Source organism: Aplysia californica, unplaced genomic scaffold (genome assembly GCF_000002075.1).
Source record: "Aplysia californica isolate F4 #8 unplaced genomic scaffold, AplCal3.0 scaffold00038, whole genome shotgun sequence".
In the NCBI taxonomy this organism is placed as follows: Eukaryota; Metazoa; Mollusca; class Gastropoda; order Aplysiida; family Aplysiidae; genus Aplysia; species Aplysia californica.
In genome coordinates, this window is record NW_004797308.1 from 760682 (window position 1) to 774538 (window position 13857).

The 13857-nt window shown below is 39.3% G+C and overlaps 1 protein-coding gene across 3 annotated transcripts in view; it reads left to right on the forward strand.

Moving 5' to 3' along the window:
• LOC101856320 (lysine-specific demethylase 5A) overlaps nucleotides 1–9127 on the forward strand; it is a 50618-nt gene extending 41491 nt beyond the window's left edge. For all 3 annotated transcript variants that reach the window (XM_013091503.2, XM_005091953.3, XM_013091504.2), the window contains exon 34: nucleotides 1435–9127. In XM_013091503.2, coding sequence (XP_012946957.1) covers nucleotides 1435–2576 — 1142 coding nt within the window. In that variant the 3' untranslated portion in view covers nucleotides 2577–9127. The remainder of the gene's footprint in view (nucleotides 1–1434) is intronic.
• Nucleotides 9128–13857: the final 4730 nt, after the last annotated feature.

The window sequence follows — 13857 nt, forward strand, 5'->3', positions numbered from 1 at the left end:
AGACGAGTTCCGACTCGAACAGCCGATGAGACACGTAGCTCATGTTGTTACATTGTTTCTGCTACCTGCTCTGAGGCAGTCTGATGCTTTCCCGATTTACTTGTAGGACTATTTTTAGTTTTTTTTCTGTAATGAACTAAGATCCAGTGGCTCTAGACTAATTTCAACACCTCGTGTGTCACTGAAGAAATATGGTGAGAAAGCTTTTTCTTTTTCTGGGCCAACAGTTTGGAACACTCTCCCTCATGATTTGAGGAACGAAATAAAACTTGATACCTTCAAAAGGGGACTCAAAACACATCTATTTAAGAAATATTTTAATTAATGGACAGTACCTTTGCCTTTTTGTATGAGCATTTTTTTCTTGCCGGAAAGAATGTTGCTGTCAAAAAGTGCGCACATGATGGATTTGTATGGTGTTAGTATGAATGCGTTTTTAATCTCCTATGTACGCCTTGGACCCATGCTGTGGGGAAAGGCGGGATACAAATGCTCTTATTATTATTATTATGTTTCTCGGATGAATCAGTTTCCTGTTCTTCCTTTAAAAATATCTATATTATGCCTAGAAGAGCATCATAATGACCTGTATGATGTGGTGATCACAAAGATACATTGGCTGATTTAGGACACTTAACTGCAAACCTAATTGATATTCAGAAGTTCAAAGTTTAAGTCTGAGTTAGACGGAAATTTTCTTCTCTGACTTTTCCTCTTAAATTGATGTCCTGTCAAGGGAAGAAATGTGTGTGTGCCTAGAGAAAGGTGCCAAAAGTCACAACATACCATTTGGAGCTACAGGCTGATAATCACAAAAATCACCTTTTTGACCAAAAAGCATTTCCATAAGAAAATGATAGATGCACAATTTTTTTTACAATGTGCTCAGAGGGTCTTCATTGATTTGACTTCTAAATATTTTATTTTGAATAATTTTGAGGGTAGGATATAATAAAAACAAATAATGAAAACTGCTTTTAAAAAGTGTTAAAATCTATTCTTGAAGCACGTTTTCTCTTCCCTGCTATGTTTTACCATTGAATTCCATTCGTGATATTGATGTCAACTGAATGCCAAATTGGAAATGAATTTTCCATGAATAAATTCATTTAAAAAATCGTATTTTTAAAGTTTGTATGTGCTCTTACGTTTGTTAAACTTAAAAGCTAATTTTCTCAAAATTATATTTTTATACCCTTCCTAGTAAAATGTGCAATATCTCAAAAACTACTTGAGATATCTAAACAATTCAAAGACCCCAGTATTCAACATTGAATTTCCTATAAGGTACAACCCTTAACAAAATCCGACTTTTAGTACCTTTCTTTAGGTACACACACAAATGCTCCGCTTTTAAAAGATTTTATCGATTAGGTTTCTTTGAAAATAAAATCCCACCAAAAACACACTAACTGTTTGGATGTTTTCCCACAGGTGAGGAGGTGAACTGGGTGCAGTGTGACGGGTGTCTCAAGTGGTTCCACCTGTTGTGTGAAGGAATCAAAAAGAACGAGGTGTCTGAGGACAAGGAGTACGCTTGCTCCAAATGTAAGGGCGGGAAGCAGAAGGCAGGAGAAGAAGCTTCGCCCAGCAAACCGGACGGGGCTTCTTCCGAACCGGACTTTGACTTGGACAAAGTGAAAGCGGAGCCCAAAGAGGGTCTAGTGGAGAGCCCACCCTGCTCCCCCAGCGTGCGTGCGGCCGCCGACAAAGCCATCTCGGATGTGGTGGAAGCCGTGGCAGCCTCCTCCAAGGAGCGCAGGCTGGAGGCGGAGAAGAGGGTGGAGGCTGTGGAGTCGATGATGCAGCTGGAGCGGGGAGTGCCCCCGCCGCCCAAGCCTGTGTCTCCGCTGGTGAGTGGCAGCGAAGTTGTGGTGGAAGGGGAGGTTACCACCACTATGAGTCCTGCGGCTGCTGCTGCTGTCAGTGCTGCGAGTAGTTCTAGGGTGGCTGCTGATCCTGCGGGAAGTGGTAATGAGAATGAGGGACAGGCAAAGAAAGATGATATTGATGATGATGATGCGGTGATTGTGTCGTGTGCTAGGAGTGAAGATGTGGCCATGGAGGTTGATGTCAACGAAGTGGAGGAAGAAAAGGAAACAGGAGTGGACAAGCCAGTGCTTGGAGATGGGGAGGAAGAAGAGGAAGAGGAGGAAGACTATGAGGATGGGGAGGAGGTTGAGGAAGAAGAGGAAGAGGAGGAAGATGAAGAGGTGGAGGAGGAGGAAGAAGACATTACTATGGAGGAGGAAGAAGAGGAAGAGGAGGAGGAAGATGACGAGAAGACAGACACTGGTGCAGAAGGTGATACAACCAACACTGCGGACGAGAGTAATGACATTGCCGGTGATTCTGATCTGGATGAAATCAGTTTGGACAAAGACATGGGCTCTCTGGAGGAAGCAGAGCGCCAGTGTGCTCAGGTTCTGGGTGCGCTTAAATCTGGGGACCTGTCTGCTGTTGCAGCAGCTGTGCCACTTCCTGGGTTGCCTGTGATGTCGTCGTCATCGTCATCACCGAGTGTTGCTGTGTCTGGGGGTGAGGTCAAGAGTACTGCTGTCCCTGACAGCTCCTGACATTTCCTGTACTCTAAATGACCTTGTCGCGGTGTGTAGAGTGTGGTGTGTGGTGTGACCGTAATGTGTCGACTTTGGCTGTGTGTTCGATAAGGATGATTATGACAAACAGACACACGTGGAGCAGGATGGAGTTTAGTGCCCTGTGTCTCCTCCTCCTTACCTCCTTCCCTCCCTCCATCCCTCCCTCCATCCCTCCATCCATTCATTTTACATATGCTGTACAATTTGATTTGACTGTGTATTAGATCTTTTAGCTTGTGGGTTTTCTTTGTCCCTCATTTTAATCTTCTGATGCAATGAATTTGTGTTACTGAAAGACATGTTCACAATTTTGTCTGAATTGTTTACAGACTTCTTTAGATTTTTTTTCTTCTTTTGCATTTTTCTGTTCATATGATCTATGTAATCTCAGAAACCATGATGTGAGGATCATGATTTGGCAAATGTGGTTTTTGTGTATCGAGATGAACATAATTTGTAATTTGAGCAAATGATGTGAAAGTGTTCGTGGCATGGATGATTTGCTGAAGGTTTTGGAAGTAATGGGATGGTTGCTTTGCTGCTAGCCGAAACAAGTTGAGCTTTCGTCAAGACGTTAGTGTTTTGAGATTGGAGATTTGTACATGTAGGTCTGTTGTGTTTTCTGCTGTTTTAGGAATGAGCTGCTCTGTGAAGTGGTATTTATTTTGGAAATGTTTGTATGGCTTGTATTTGCTAACAGCATAGCACTGTCTTTTCTTTCTTTTTTGTTCTACGTTGCTGCATTGAAATGTTGTGCATACTGCCTCTGAGGCGATTTGGAATCTTTTTTTTTTTCTCTGTTGCAATGCAGAAAATTTCAAAGCTTTCATGGGGATTTTAATGATGTTGAAATATTTAGGCCTTCAGGGATTTGTTGGTCAACAAATTCAGTTGGATGTGAGTCTATGTATACCTGTGGCTGCCTTTGAGAAACTGGATTCACGTGATTGATAAAAGTCCATTTTATGATTGCACATAATCTAGATTTTAAAATGTACCAGATGTCAAATGTTCTGAGCCTTTGTTCATTTCTGACTGCTGTTTTTTTTTTTTTTAAACTCCCTTTTGTAAAGCCCAGTTGTTTGCATTTGCTTGAATTCTTGAAGTTAAAAACTCAGACTACAGATGGCGCCCTTCCCATGTCCTGTGTGGATGTCTGGTCACAACACTGAGGGTATGTCCTGCGGTCTCCGATTCATCTCTTTTTGGTACATGGGATGAGAACTGCTCTTTGAACAGTGGTGTAGAAAATGATCTTTTTCCTCAGATTTTGGATGGGAAAGACCCCGTACCGTCAGCGCTTATGTTACAGCGTGTCAGAAGTTAGGCTTGGGAGCTGTGTATTCATACGGCTTCCTATCATTGATTAAGCTAGAAGATTTTTTACCATTAAAGGAAGGTGTATGGCCGGCTGACAAGGGAGAAGGGGGTGGAGTCACCGTTAATCTTGTGTAGAAGCTGTGAGTCCAGATTACTTGCAAGAGATCCATTTTGACACATTCAAGGTGAAATGTATAGAGTTCTGTTTCAGTCATGGAGGATGTTTTTAAGTAAAACCAGTTGTGTATATTTTGTGCGTTCAACAAACACATAGCCCTTCTGTTCTTTTCCTTCAGGAGTGTGCCCTCTACTGGTGGGGCAGATCTTTACCCTTTTTGTCCTACGAGAGAGAAAGTTCTTTGTTTGGAAGTCTGTACTTCTGAGAGGACTTGTGGTGGTGCTAGAAGGTCAAAGACTTGCTTACTTCAATGTACTGTGAAATATTGGGCACAATGGTGGTGTCAGGCACACTGTGGCTTTATGTTAAGATTTTCCCGCAGTGTTTTAGCGACATATCACAGATCCTGAGGCTTGATGTGATTGGAATAACCTGATTTTACCTGAGAAGCTAAAGAAGAGTCACAATAGCTCCTCAGATTAATTGAAGGTCTGCGACAGAATTGAGATGCTCTCATTTCCATTCTGTTTCATTTGTCAGAATGAGTATTTTTGAACTTGTCTGTTGTGTGCCTGACACCATCAGCCTGATTTGGTTTTTGGATGATGACAGTAGGTGGATGCCCTTGCCCTGACACGTGTGAGTTGGGTGGTGCGGTGCCCAGACCCAGTTGTTCCCATGTAATCAATTGTGTACTCTCAGTGTGCATGTATCTGGTGTTGTTTTTCTCATGTTTGTAGTCACCAGAACTCCACCATCATGAAGACATTGATCATTTTGTATTCATTATTTTTGTGGTAATGGTGTTTTTAACGTCTCTTGTGGGAATGTTGTATTTTTTTTTTCCTGTCTGTTTTTTTTTTTCCTTTCATTTTTGTCTTCTTTGTACAGCTGAATACAGATTTATCCATGTTCATGGGTGGTTAACCACGTGACAGAACAATTTGCTGGGTTTGATTGAGAAAATGCAAATAACAATGGTCGAGCTGCCAAGATTAGTTTCCATCGAAGATTGAACTTTTGTCTGATCGTGATTCTGGGTCCCCTCTTAATGCAGTTTGTGCTAGTTCCTAGTGATGGAGAAAAGATTTTTGTTAGTTAATACAGTTTTGGGTTTCTGTTGGTTATGTTGATCATGAAGAGTGAAGTTTGGGGAGGGACATTATTTGTAAATTATTTGAGTATTGTTAGACCTATTTCACACAGTCTTCTATAGCAAGAAGCTTGTTTGAGGAGGTAACTTAAAATGATAGGCCCTGATAGCTGGTGTGTGCGTGATGAACAGATAATACAGTTGGGGTCCAACTCTCCCAGAATGTTCTGTGTCGGGAATTTCTAAAATCTTTGCCGATTGTGCTGATGTGTGGGACGTAGAAGAAAGGATGAAGTACCAGGAGCCTTGTGGCTATTGGCATGTGACATGTGTCATGTCAGAAAATACAATTCTTTCCACTACGTTGTGCTGTGTGTCTGAGAAATAGCTGTACTGGCTGCTGGTCTAACATGTATCGTGTCGGAAGTTCACAAACTTTTTAATGAAAAGAAGCTGTTGGTTTATGTAGAGGTTTATGCTGAGAGACTTGCTCTTGCCGTTCGCCAAAGTTCTGTCTCACAAAAGGCGTGCTGGCTTGAAGGTTTTATATCCTGATTTATGAATGAAACAAAATTTAAGAAAAGGTGTGTATTTTGTAATGGATTATGACATTCTCAAACAGTTTTGAAAGTAAGATTTTGATTACTGAAGCTAGAATTAGGGAGTAAAGTATTTCCTTGTTCTGTGTCCTACTCTCGTCTCCAGGGTTGGAGGAACTTGTATCCATCCACTCCAAGATTGATTGTCTCTGAAATGTGAAACATGGTAGGGCTGTTTGAAAGAGCCAACAACATATTTTTGTAATAGTAGAAGAATTGAGCCAGTCTGCTGCAGTAACCTTTGGAGCTGACTTTTGTTTCTTCAACCCATTGACTATTGACGTACATACATACATTTGTTCTTTTGCTTCTGATTCCTCTGCCTTTGTTGGTAAGAATGTGTGCCTGATATTGTTCTGAGACTTGACAGAATGTACAGCTCTGGTGTCAGTCTCTGTCCCCGTGCCCATTGATTTCATTAGCTCTTTTGTCACTTCTGCTTCTGTTCTTAAACCATATATATCCTTTTAGAAATTGAAATGCCTTAGAGTATCTTTAGTGTTCATTTATGAGAGAAGAGCAGCTGATGTCAATTTTTCATACATGATGGACGTTTGTGCTTTTGCATTTTGGTTTTATTGTTAATTTTAAAAAAATGGAATTTCTGACACCTATGATTTTTCTTTTCTTTTCTCAGAATCGGAAGAGTGAAAAAGTAGCTCATTATAATGGTATATTTTACACTCAATTTCTTCTGCTTAACTTCATCTTTTCCATTGAAACAGTAAAATCACTGATTTGTCTGTGATAAGAATAGTGTTATTTATTTGGCCTCTGACATTCTAAATTGATGAATGGCACAGGGATATTAAAAAAAACAAAAAAACAAAAAACATGAAATAAAAACATGCAATTAATTTTGAGGTGACCAGTTGAGATTTTTGTTTTAGAGTAGTGAGTAATATTATCCAGTATAGAGTGTTGAGATTTTCAAAATACAATGTACAATGAGACAATCGCGTACTCTTTACTTGTGTAATATTAATATATCATCTCTGTATGTAGAGGTAGCTGCCTTTTGATTGGGTTCTGATCCTTTCTTTCGGTTGTGGGCCAGCATTGCTGCTTTGCAGAATACTTGAATGGGAATGTTGCAACTAACATTGATAGTGTCATGGGCAGATGTGATCGTTGCTTGCATGATGTGTGTCCTCTCTTCTTGTGCAAATATTTAAAAAGATGTCTTTTCTTCATCAGTTAGGGAAATAATAGTTTTTGCTTGAAGAGTTGTTATGCTGTAGAAGAATATGAAGCCCTCTTAACACTTTGCAGTCACACAGCCAGCTGTGACCGTAACGGATCATTGTCACCGAGGCAAAGGTGACTGCAAAGTGGAGAGAAAAGGGACAATAGTTGGAAACTTAAGATTAAAATTCTAAATTTGTGCCTTTTTAGTTTTGATTTGGAAAAAATTGAATGTTCAGTTTGAAATATACACATGTGACTTACGTTTCTGATTTTATATCTAAACAGCAAGTTTTGGGTCTAGGGATTACCATTGTCACACAAGTGAAATGTTAACAAAATAGTGTCAAGTTTAAACCTCCCCCGGTTGAAGTTGGATGGTAACTCTATTTTCTGATTGTTATCATTGGCCTGTATGTGCTTGAGCTGTCCTGATTGCCAAGTTTCTGTTGTGCAGCTAGATTACCAGAGGAAAGTTTGGGTTAAGCACCTTCCCCTAGGATAGTGTGTCCTAACATCAAACTCGTGGAGAAAAGAACTCTGGATCTTATAGAGTGAATCAGATGCCTCCTTTTGTCCCTCTCCTGGCGTGGCACTGTCTTGGTAGAGGAAAAAATTTCTATCCCTTGTGTTTGTCATAGTTATGTCAATGTCTGTCTGTTGAAAGGCCTGTGGGTGTTTGGTTGGCTCTGCTGCTCTTTCCATGTCTGTTTCTTTAGTATTCTGATTGTCATCAGTGTCTGTTTCCTTTTCAAAATGTTGCTAAACCGTGGCTATCGCTGTAATGACATCAAGAGTGATTTATAAGGCAGTGGTGAAAAAGACGTTGCCTGAAATATAACATTTTCATTTCTTATTTCCTTCTCCTTTTTTCCCAAGAGTTGTTTGAGTATTGTGTAATGTACATTTGTCGTGACAGAGAAAAGTGCCGTGAGACACCAGATCTTTAAAAAAAAATGAAAATTTATTCTAAAATCATTTCTTATGGCTGTAGCTTCCCTCCGGTTAACCTGTACAAAGTGTACCATAAGAGATGGCGAATTTAACGTCGCAAAGAAAAAAAAGTAGGCGTTTCCTATCATTGAAGGGGAGATGTACACCCAAGCCTTTGATTAAAAAAGAAAATGTGGATAAATAGGAGATATGGGCAAAGGTCATGTGTACTGCGAATGTCGCTGGACATTGTTGGAGAGACAGACCTTGCGGTGAAACAAAATTCTATTGGACTCTAATTTGTTGCATTTGAAAGTGAGGAAAGTCTTGATCCTCTCGGTTGGTTTCAGGTTGACCCACCTGCATCAAAGAATAACGTTGCTTTGGATAGAAATTAGAAACTGTAGGCAGGTCATGTCACTTGCCATTAGAATTTACAGTTGAGCAAGGCAAGTTTGGTGCATTTTGTTGAATAGAAATTGACTGACTTTGCAGCGTTTAATTGTTGCTGGGAAGAGGTTGAGGTAGACTGATTGTATCCCAGTCAGGTTTAGTTACAGCATTGTCTTATCTTTTTGTGCTGCACAAAGTTCAGTTGACTGTAGTGACCACAAGGGCTCAAGTTCTGCACCAAGTATTATAAAGCTGACTATCTTGTATAGATTAAATTCTTGGCATAGGTTGAAGTTGAAGTACGCACAGCTAATAGAGAGATTTGGTTCTTGCTATGACATGTTCTTATTGCCAGCTAAATGTGACCTTAACGTTATCGAAAAACACGGGTGTATTTAAGTATTTTAAGTCTCACTTTCCTTGACATGTTTATTTTGTGTCAGAAGATGTGGAGGTAGTTATCAGTTGCAGTGTTCTTGCTAAAATAAATTTGGTTTTATATTGCTTATTGTTAATTGTTCAGGTTTCACCTGCAAATTCTTTTAAGCTTCTCTCATCCCCGGAGATGATTATTTTTGGATAGAAATTTCAAATGTTTGGATTTAGCTACTAAATGTTTGGATGAAATATGTTTGAATTAAAGTAGCGTACCAAATGCTGGGATCGAAGTGTCCACTGTTTGGAATGGAAAATCTCCAGGTAAGGGTAGCATTGTTCTTGTTCTATGATTGCTGTTAAGTTTCAGGTTCTTTTTACATGAGCAATGAGAGCTAGTGTTTAAATTAGTATATACTTCATCCATCTGATAAAATAAATATTATTCACACATGATCATTGTCATCACCATTGATTGAAACGACATAAAAACCTAAATTTTTTTCATTCATACATGTGTTTTTCTTATTCCTTTTAAATGTTTAGATAAGTTTGTGTATTCATATTCAGTTGTGATTGACCCAGTTTGTTGACCTTTTACATAAAATTGGTTTAGTTTGTTATATTTTCATAGTACCTTGTGCGTAAAAGTCTCTTCAGGGCTCATCAGTCTTCAGGTAAAAGCTACCAACTTGCCTCCCATGCAAAAGTGTCCTGCTCAGTCTTTTTTGTGTTGACATGGTCAGTTTTAGTAAGGTTTTACGGCACTCGCAACTGCATAAGGTCATATGAGCGCGCATGGTCCGTTGGTAATTATTTTTGTTTATCCATTAGTAAAGGATAAAAGGCTTTAGTCGAAAGTCAGAGAAAAAAACAGCCTGTGTATGCTACCTGGGCAGAACTCCAAATTTATCCAATTGCAAAAGTGAAGAAACTGATGAGTATTTATAACAAATGGGTACTTTCAAAGACAACACTCATTTGTTCATGGAGGAAAACAGGTAATTGAAAGTAAATATCAGTTGTTCTGAGTGTTAAAAAAAATCTATTATGGACTCGACCTACTGGAAGAACGAAGAAGTGAAGTTCAAGTTCAGTTTTATAGAAAAGAAACTCCCAACAAATACAGTGGTCGTTTTGTGGTACATGTATGATGAATGGATCTTTGGACTAACAGAACATCCGTGGGTGGTTGGCGGGTGCTCTGGTGTGGTTTGCTCCTTCTTTCCTATCAAACATCTATCGTCCTTATCTCCCCTCCTTTTTTATGTTGGTTACTCTCTTGTAACACATATAATCTTTTGGCGCTCATAAAACCTTATGCAGTTGCGAGTGCCGTAAAACCTCTACTAAACCAACCAACCTAACATCCCATCTCCAGTAGGACTAGATCTGCTCAGATGCTCAAATAGATGGAGAAACATGAAACTTTTCATCAGCCCAAATGCAAGAACATCCTGTTGTGAATTGAACCTCATTCAGTTCAGTTTTGAACTGCAAACCCTCACAGTTTGGTTTGTAGTTTGTCAGTTAACTGTGCCTCAGCCTCCAGACTGAATGTGGTGTTCCGTGTGCTGAGGCTAAAATGAGGAAATGGTTTCTTTACAACGTGGTGGTTACTGCAAGGTAATTGTTGAAAACATAGAGAATGTCTCTCCAATCATTTTGCTGGTAAATTATACACTGCTGGCTTTACCATCTGGCCTACAAAAAGATACATTTTGTAGGAACATCATCTTCCGAGTAGTACATTTCAGTTTGCTGGGAAAAGGGAAAAAATGGTGAGGAGTAGTATATCAGGAGTCCATTATGATTACTTTCACTCTGAACTAGACTTTATAAAAAAATAGATATTTTTATGTCCCGATCAACACAATTTAGAATATTTTTTAAGCTGGCTTCGACAGTCTTTCAGGGCCAACCCGGGCTGAGAAGGATACAATATCCCCGCCGAAAATTCTCCCCACTTGGGAATAGAACACTGGTCTCAAGCATGTGATGGCGAAGTGCCTAACCGCTACACCACAGATGCAAGTTGAACCAGATTTCCATTTTTTTAAAATGTAGGGACAGCACAGCAGATGACTATGGTTTGAATCCGTAATAGAGCTTTTCAGGATAATTGCAAGTTCTTAAGGGGATTTTTGCCGATTTTGGGTCAGGCTATGCACATTGAGATGTTGGCTGATTTTTGAAGATCAACCAGTTTTTTGTCTAGAAATATCATTGACACAATTGAGAAAGTCTTTTTTCTCGTCGTAAATTCCCTTTGAAAACATGAGGCTGGGTTAATGTAGTGAATTTTCACAATAATTGTCGTTTTTCGCAAAATGTCATTTTTTTGCAGTTTTTTCCCTACTCCTTCCTTAGTTTTCTTCCTTTTGATATGAAACTTTCAGGGAAAATAGATGGCAGGGCTGCCATCAAAATAACGGAGAGATATTTGCGAAAAAAAATGTCGATTTTCCATTGGCAAGCGATTACGCAACCTAAATTTAGAAGTTTTTTTATACTTTGGGAAAATTCTCATATTTTTTTTTCTTTTGCACTTATTGAAAAAAACTTGCTGTTATGCTGATAGGGTCTGGTTCAGGTATACTCTCACCAAATCTGGTCAGTAAATAAGAAAGCCTTAGGGATTTTAAATTCATTATTTTCAAGATGGCGACCGTTTCCATAGCATCCGCTGTAGCTATGCCACAATGAAATTGCGTATCAAGAGATTTTACTATGCCTAACTTATATGTGTACTTAGATTTGATCTCAGGCAACAATTACAAACATAGAAATTGTTCCTCAAGGGTCGCCTCCTGTTAAGGCTCTCCTCCTCAACCCACTACAGATAAACGAGAAACAAGAAATGATAAAATACAACCTTGTTTGAGTAAGAGTAAGAATTTTACGGCACTTGCAATACAATAAAGTACATGTAATTGCCAAAGATACAAAAAAGAAGAAGAAAGAATGACAATGATAGGAAAGAAGGAGCAAAGCACTCGCCAACCAACCACATAAAATCCAACATCAAAACAGAACAAAAATATGGAATTGAAAATTTTTTATTCATTTTTTTTTGTTGTTGGTCATAATAATTATAAATTAAACACACAATACAAAATCATCATAAATTGGCAGGTCATTGTGTTAAGGGAGTATGGATCTGAACCAATGCTCTACAGTTACTGCACTAGCTAGCTACAGCACTTAGGCACACAGCATTTGTTGAGTGGAAGGGGTTTGCTTTTTTTTTTTGCAGGGGAATAGGGGGTGAAGGGAAGATAGCTCCGCATACACATGCAATACATAGAGATTAATGGACATATCTAATGTAAAGTACAGATACAGGTAATCCCCCCCCTCTGATCTAGAACCACCTTGTTTATAATAACAGAGTTTTGTAAGGTGGATTAAGTTTCTTTTGTAACGATTTAATGTTTAAGGAAGGGTACTAAATAATCTCCTTTACAGAAACTTCTGAGTTTTTACATCTGTGAGAAAAGCTTTTAAAAAAATTTTTTTTTGTGTTTTACACAATCTGGATAATTTCAGGAGGCAGGCTTCGACCTTTTATCAGGACCAACTTGAGCTGAGCGAGATACAATCGAACCCAGGTCTTCTGTGTACAACGATGAAGCACCAGATCACTACACCACGAACCCTGGTGGATACTGCCTGTTGGAAAAACTCAAAACATTGAGGAGAAAAAAAGTCCCATAAATATATCTGATCAAAATTGAACAGTCTCTATTCTTCTTCTAGGTACTTTGATGGAAATAGATGGCTGCAGACAGGGAGGTTGTAAACCAGAGGGATAACTGTACCTGATCTGGGGAGGAAGAGGAGAAGGAGGGCAGCGTATGGTTAGCATACAGTCCCACGCCGCCAATCACATGGTTAATCTGTTACATGATGCATTATAATAAAACCGATGACTGACAACTCGCACACCATGAACAATACAGATCCATCACACTAAGACACGCAAAAAATAACGCATTATAACGCTATACATGACCAATCAAAATGAGACCCAAATCACTGAGGAGAGAGTAGCTGCAAAGTAGTTCCCCCACAAAAGAGATCATTTAGAAGTGTGGTCAGTTCTCTCTTGGTAAACACTCGTAAACTGCAAAAGCAAATTTAGCAAAGATTACTCGACTTCTTACTGTTGAATGAAGTAATGAAGAGTAGTTTCCAGCCAGCCACTTGCGCCCATTTTGACTGGTCGAACGACAACTGTTCAGTCTTACTCCACAGAACAACATGGGATCAGCAGCCACGAAGCAACTCCGCTGAAATTTAATTCTGATAGAAGGGAACATCACACAGAAAAACTCTACGCTGACCCACACAAACGACACACTTGAGGTACACACACACACACACACACGCACTGTTAGACAGAACGAACACCCTTCTTCATGGCTTTGAAAGAGCTCAAATTATGTCCTTTAGGTATCCATAATTCTCTGCATGAACGGTGAGAAATATGCCTTTAGTGAATGCACAATTATGACTTCCAGCATCATCTCATAACAAACTCTACCCTCCAAAAAATATCTTCAATGTACAGTGAAGAATAACTACTAAGAAAGAAAAGGACCCCAATCAAATCTCTCTCGATCTCTCCCCCTCCCCCCCCCTCTCTCTCTCTCTCTCTCAAAGGAATATTGTATAGGCAAACTGTTAATCCCTCCTCACCCCATCCACCCCATATGAAGAGAACCACAGATGTCAGTTTTCTCATTATCAAACAATCTAATCATTCTCTCTTTTCCAGTCTCTCTTTCCTACACATAGATGCAAAGAGTAGACACCCGAAAACAAAAGTGATCCACTCTTTCTTATACACTTTTTCTTTCTCCCTCATAGACAAATATTGTCGGTGCCACAAGCAATTCACAGGTCTACCCTATGGCCTAGTGATACAGGAGACACAAATGTATTGCTCAATGCTCTTTATCTAAAGAAATACACATAAGTATTAGTAATCAGTACTGCAGAACTTATCATAGCTTCTGAATGAACCAAAACACATCCAGTCGAACCTGCTGTAACAGCCTATCAAAGACAGTCAATCAACTGTACAAACTACCTCTTCCTATTTCCCTCCTTGCATTTTAAACCTTATCCGTATGTCCTGGGGTCATTTTGTACCCTCAGGGTTGTATTCTTCACATTTTAGAACTTCAAGTGCGAAGATCTCTTTGAAACTTTCTTTATTTCTCAACAAATCATTTT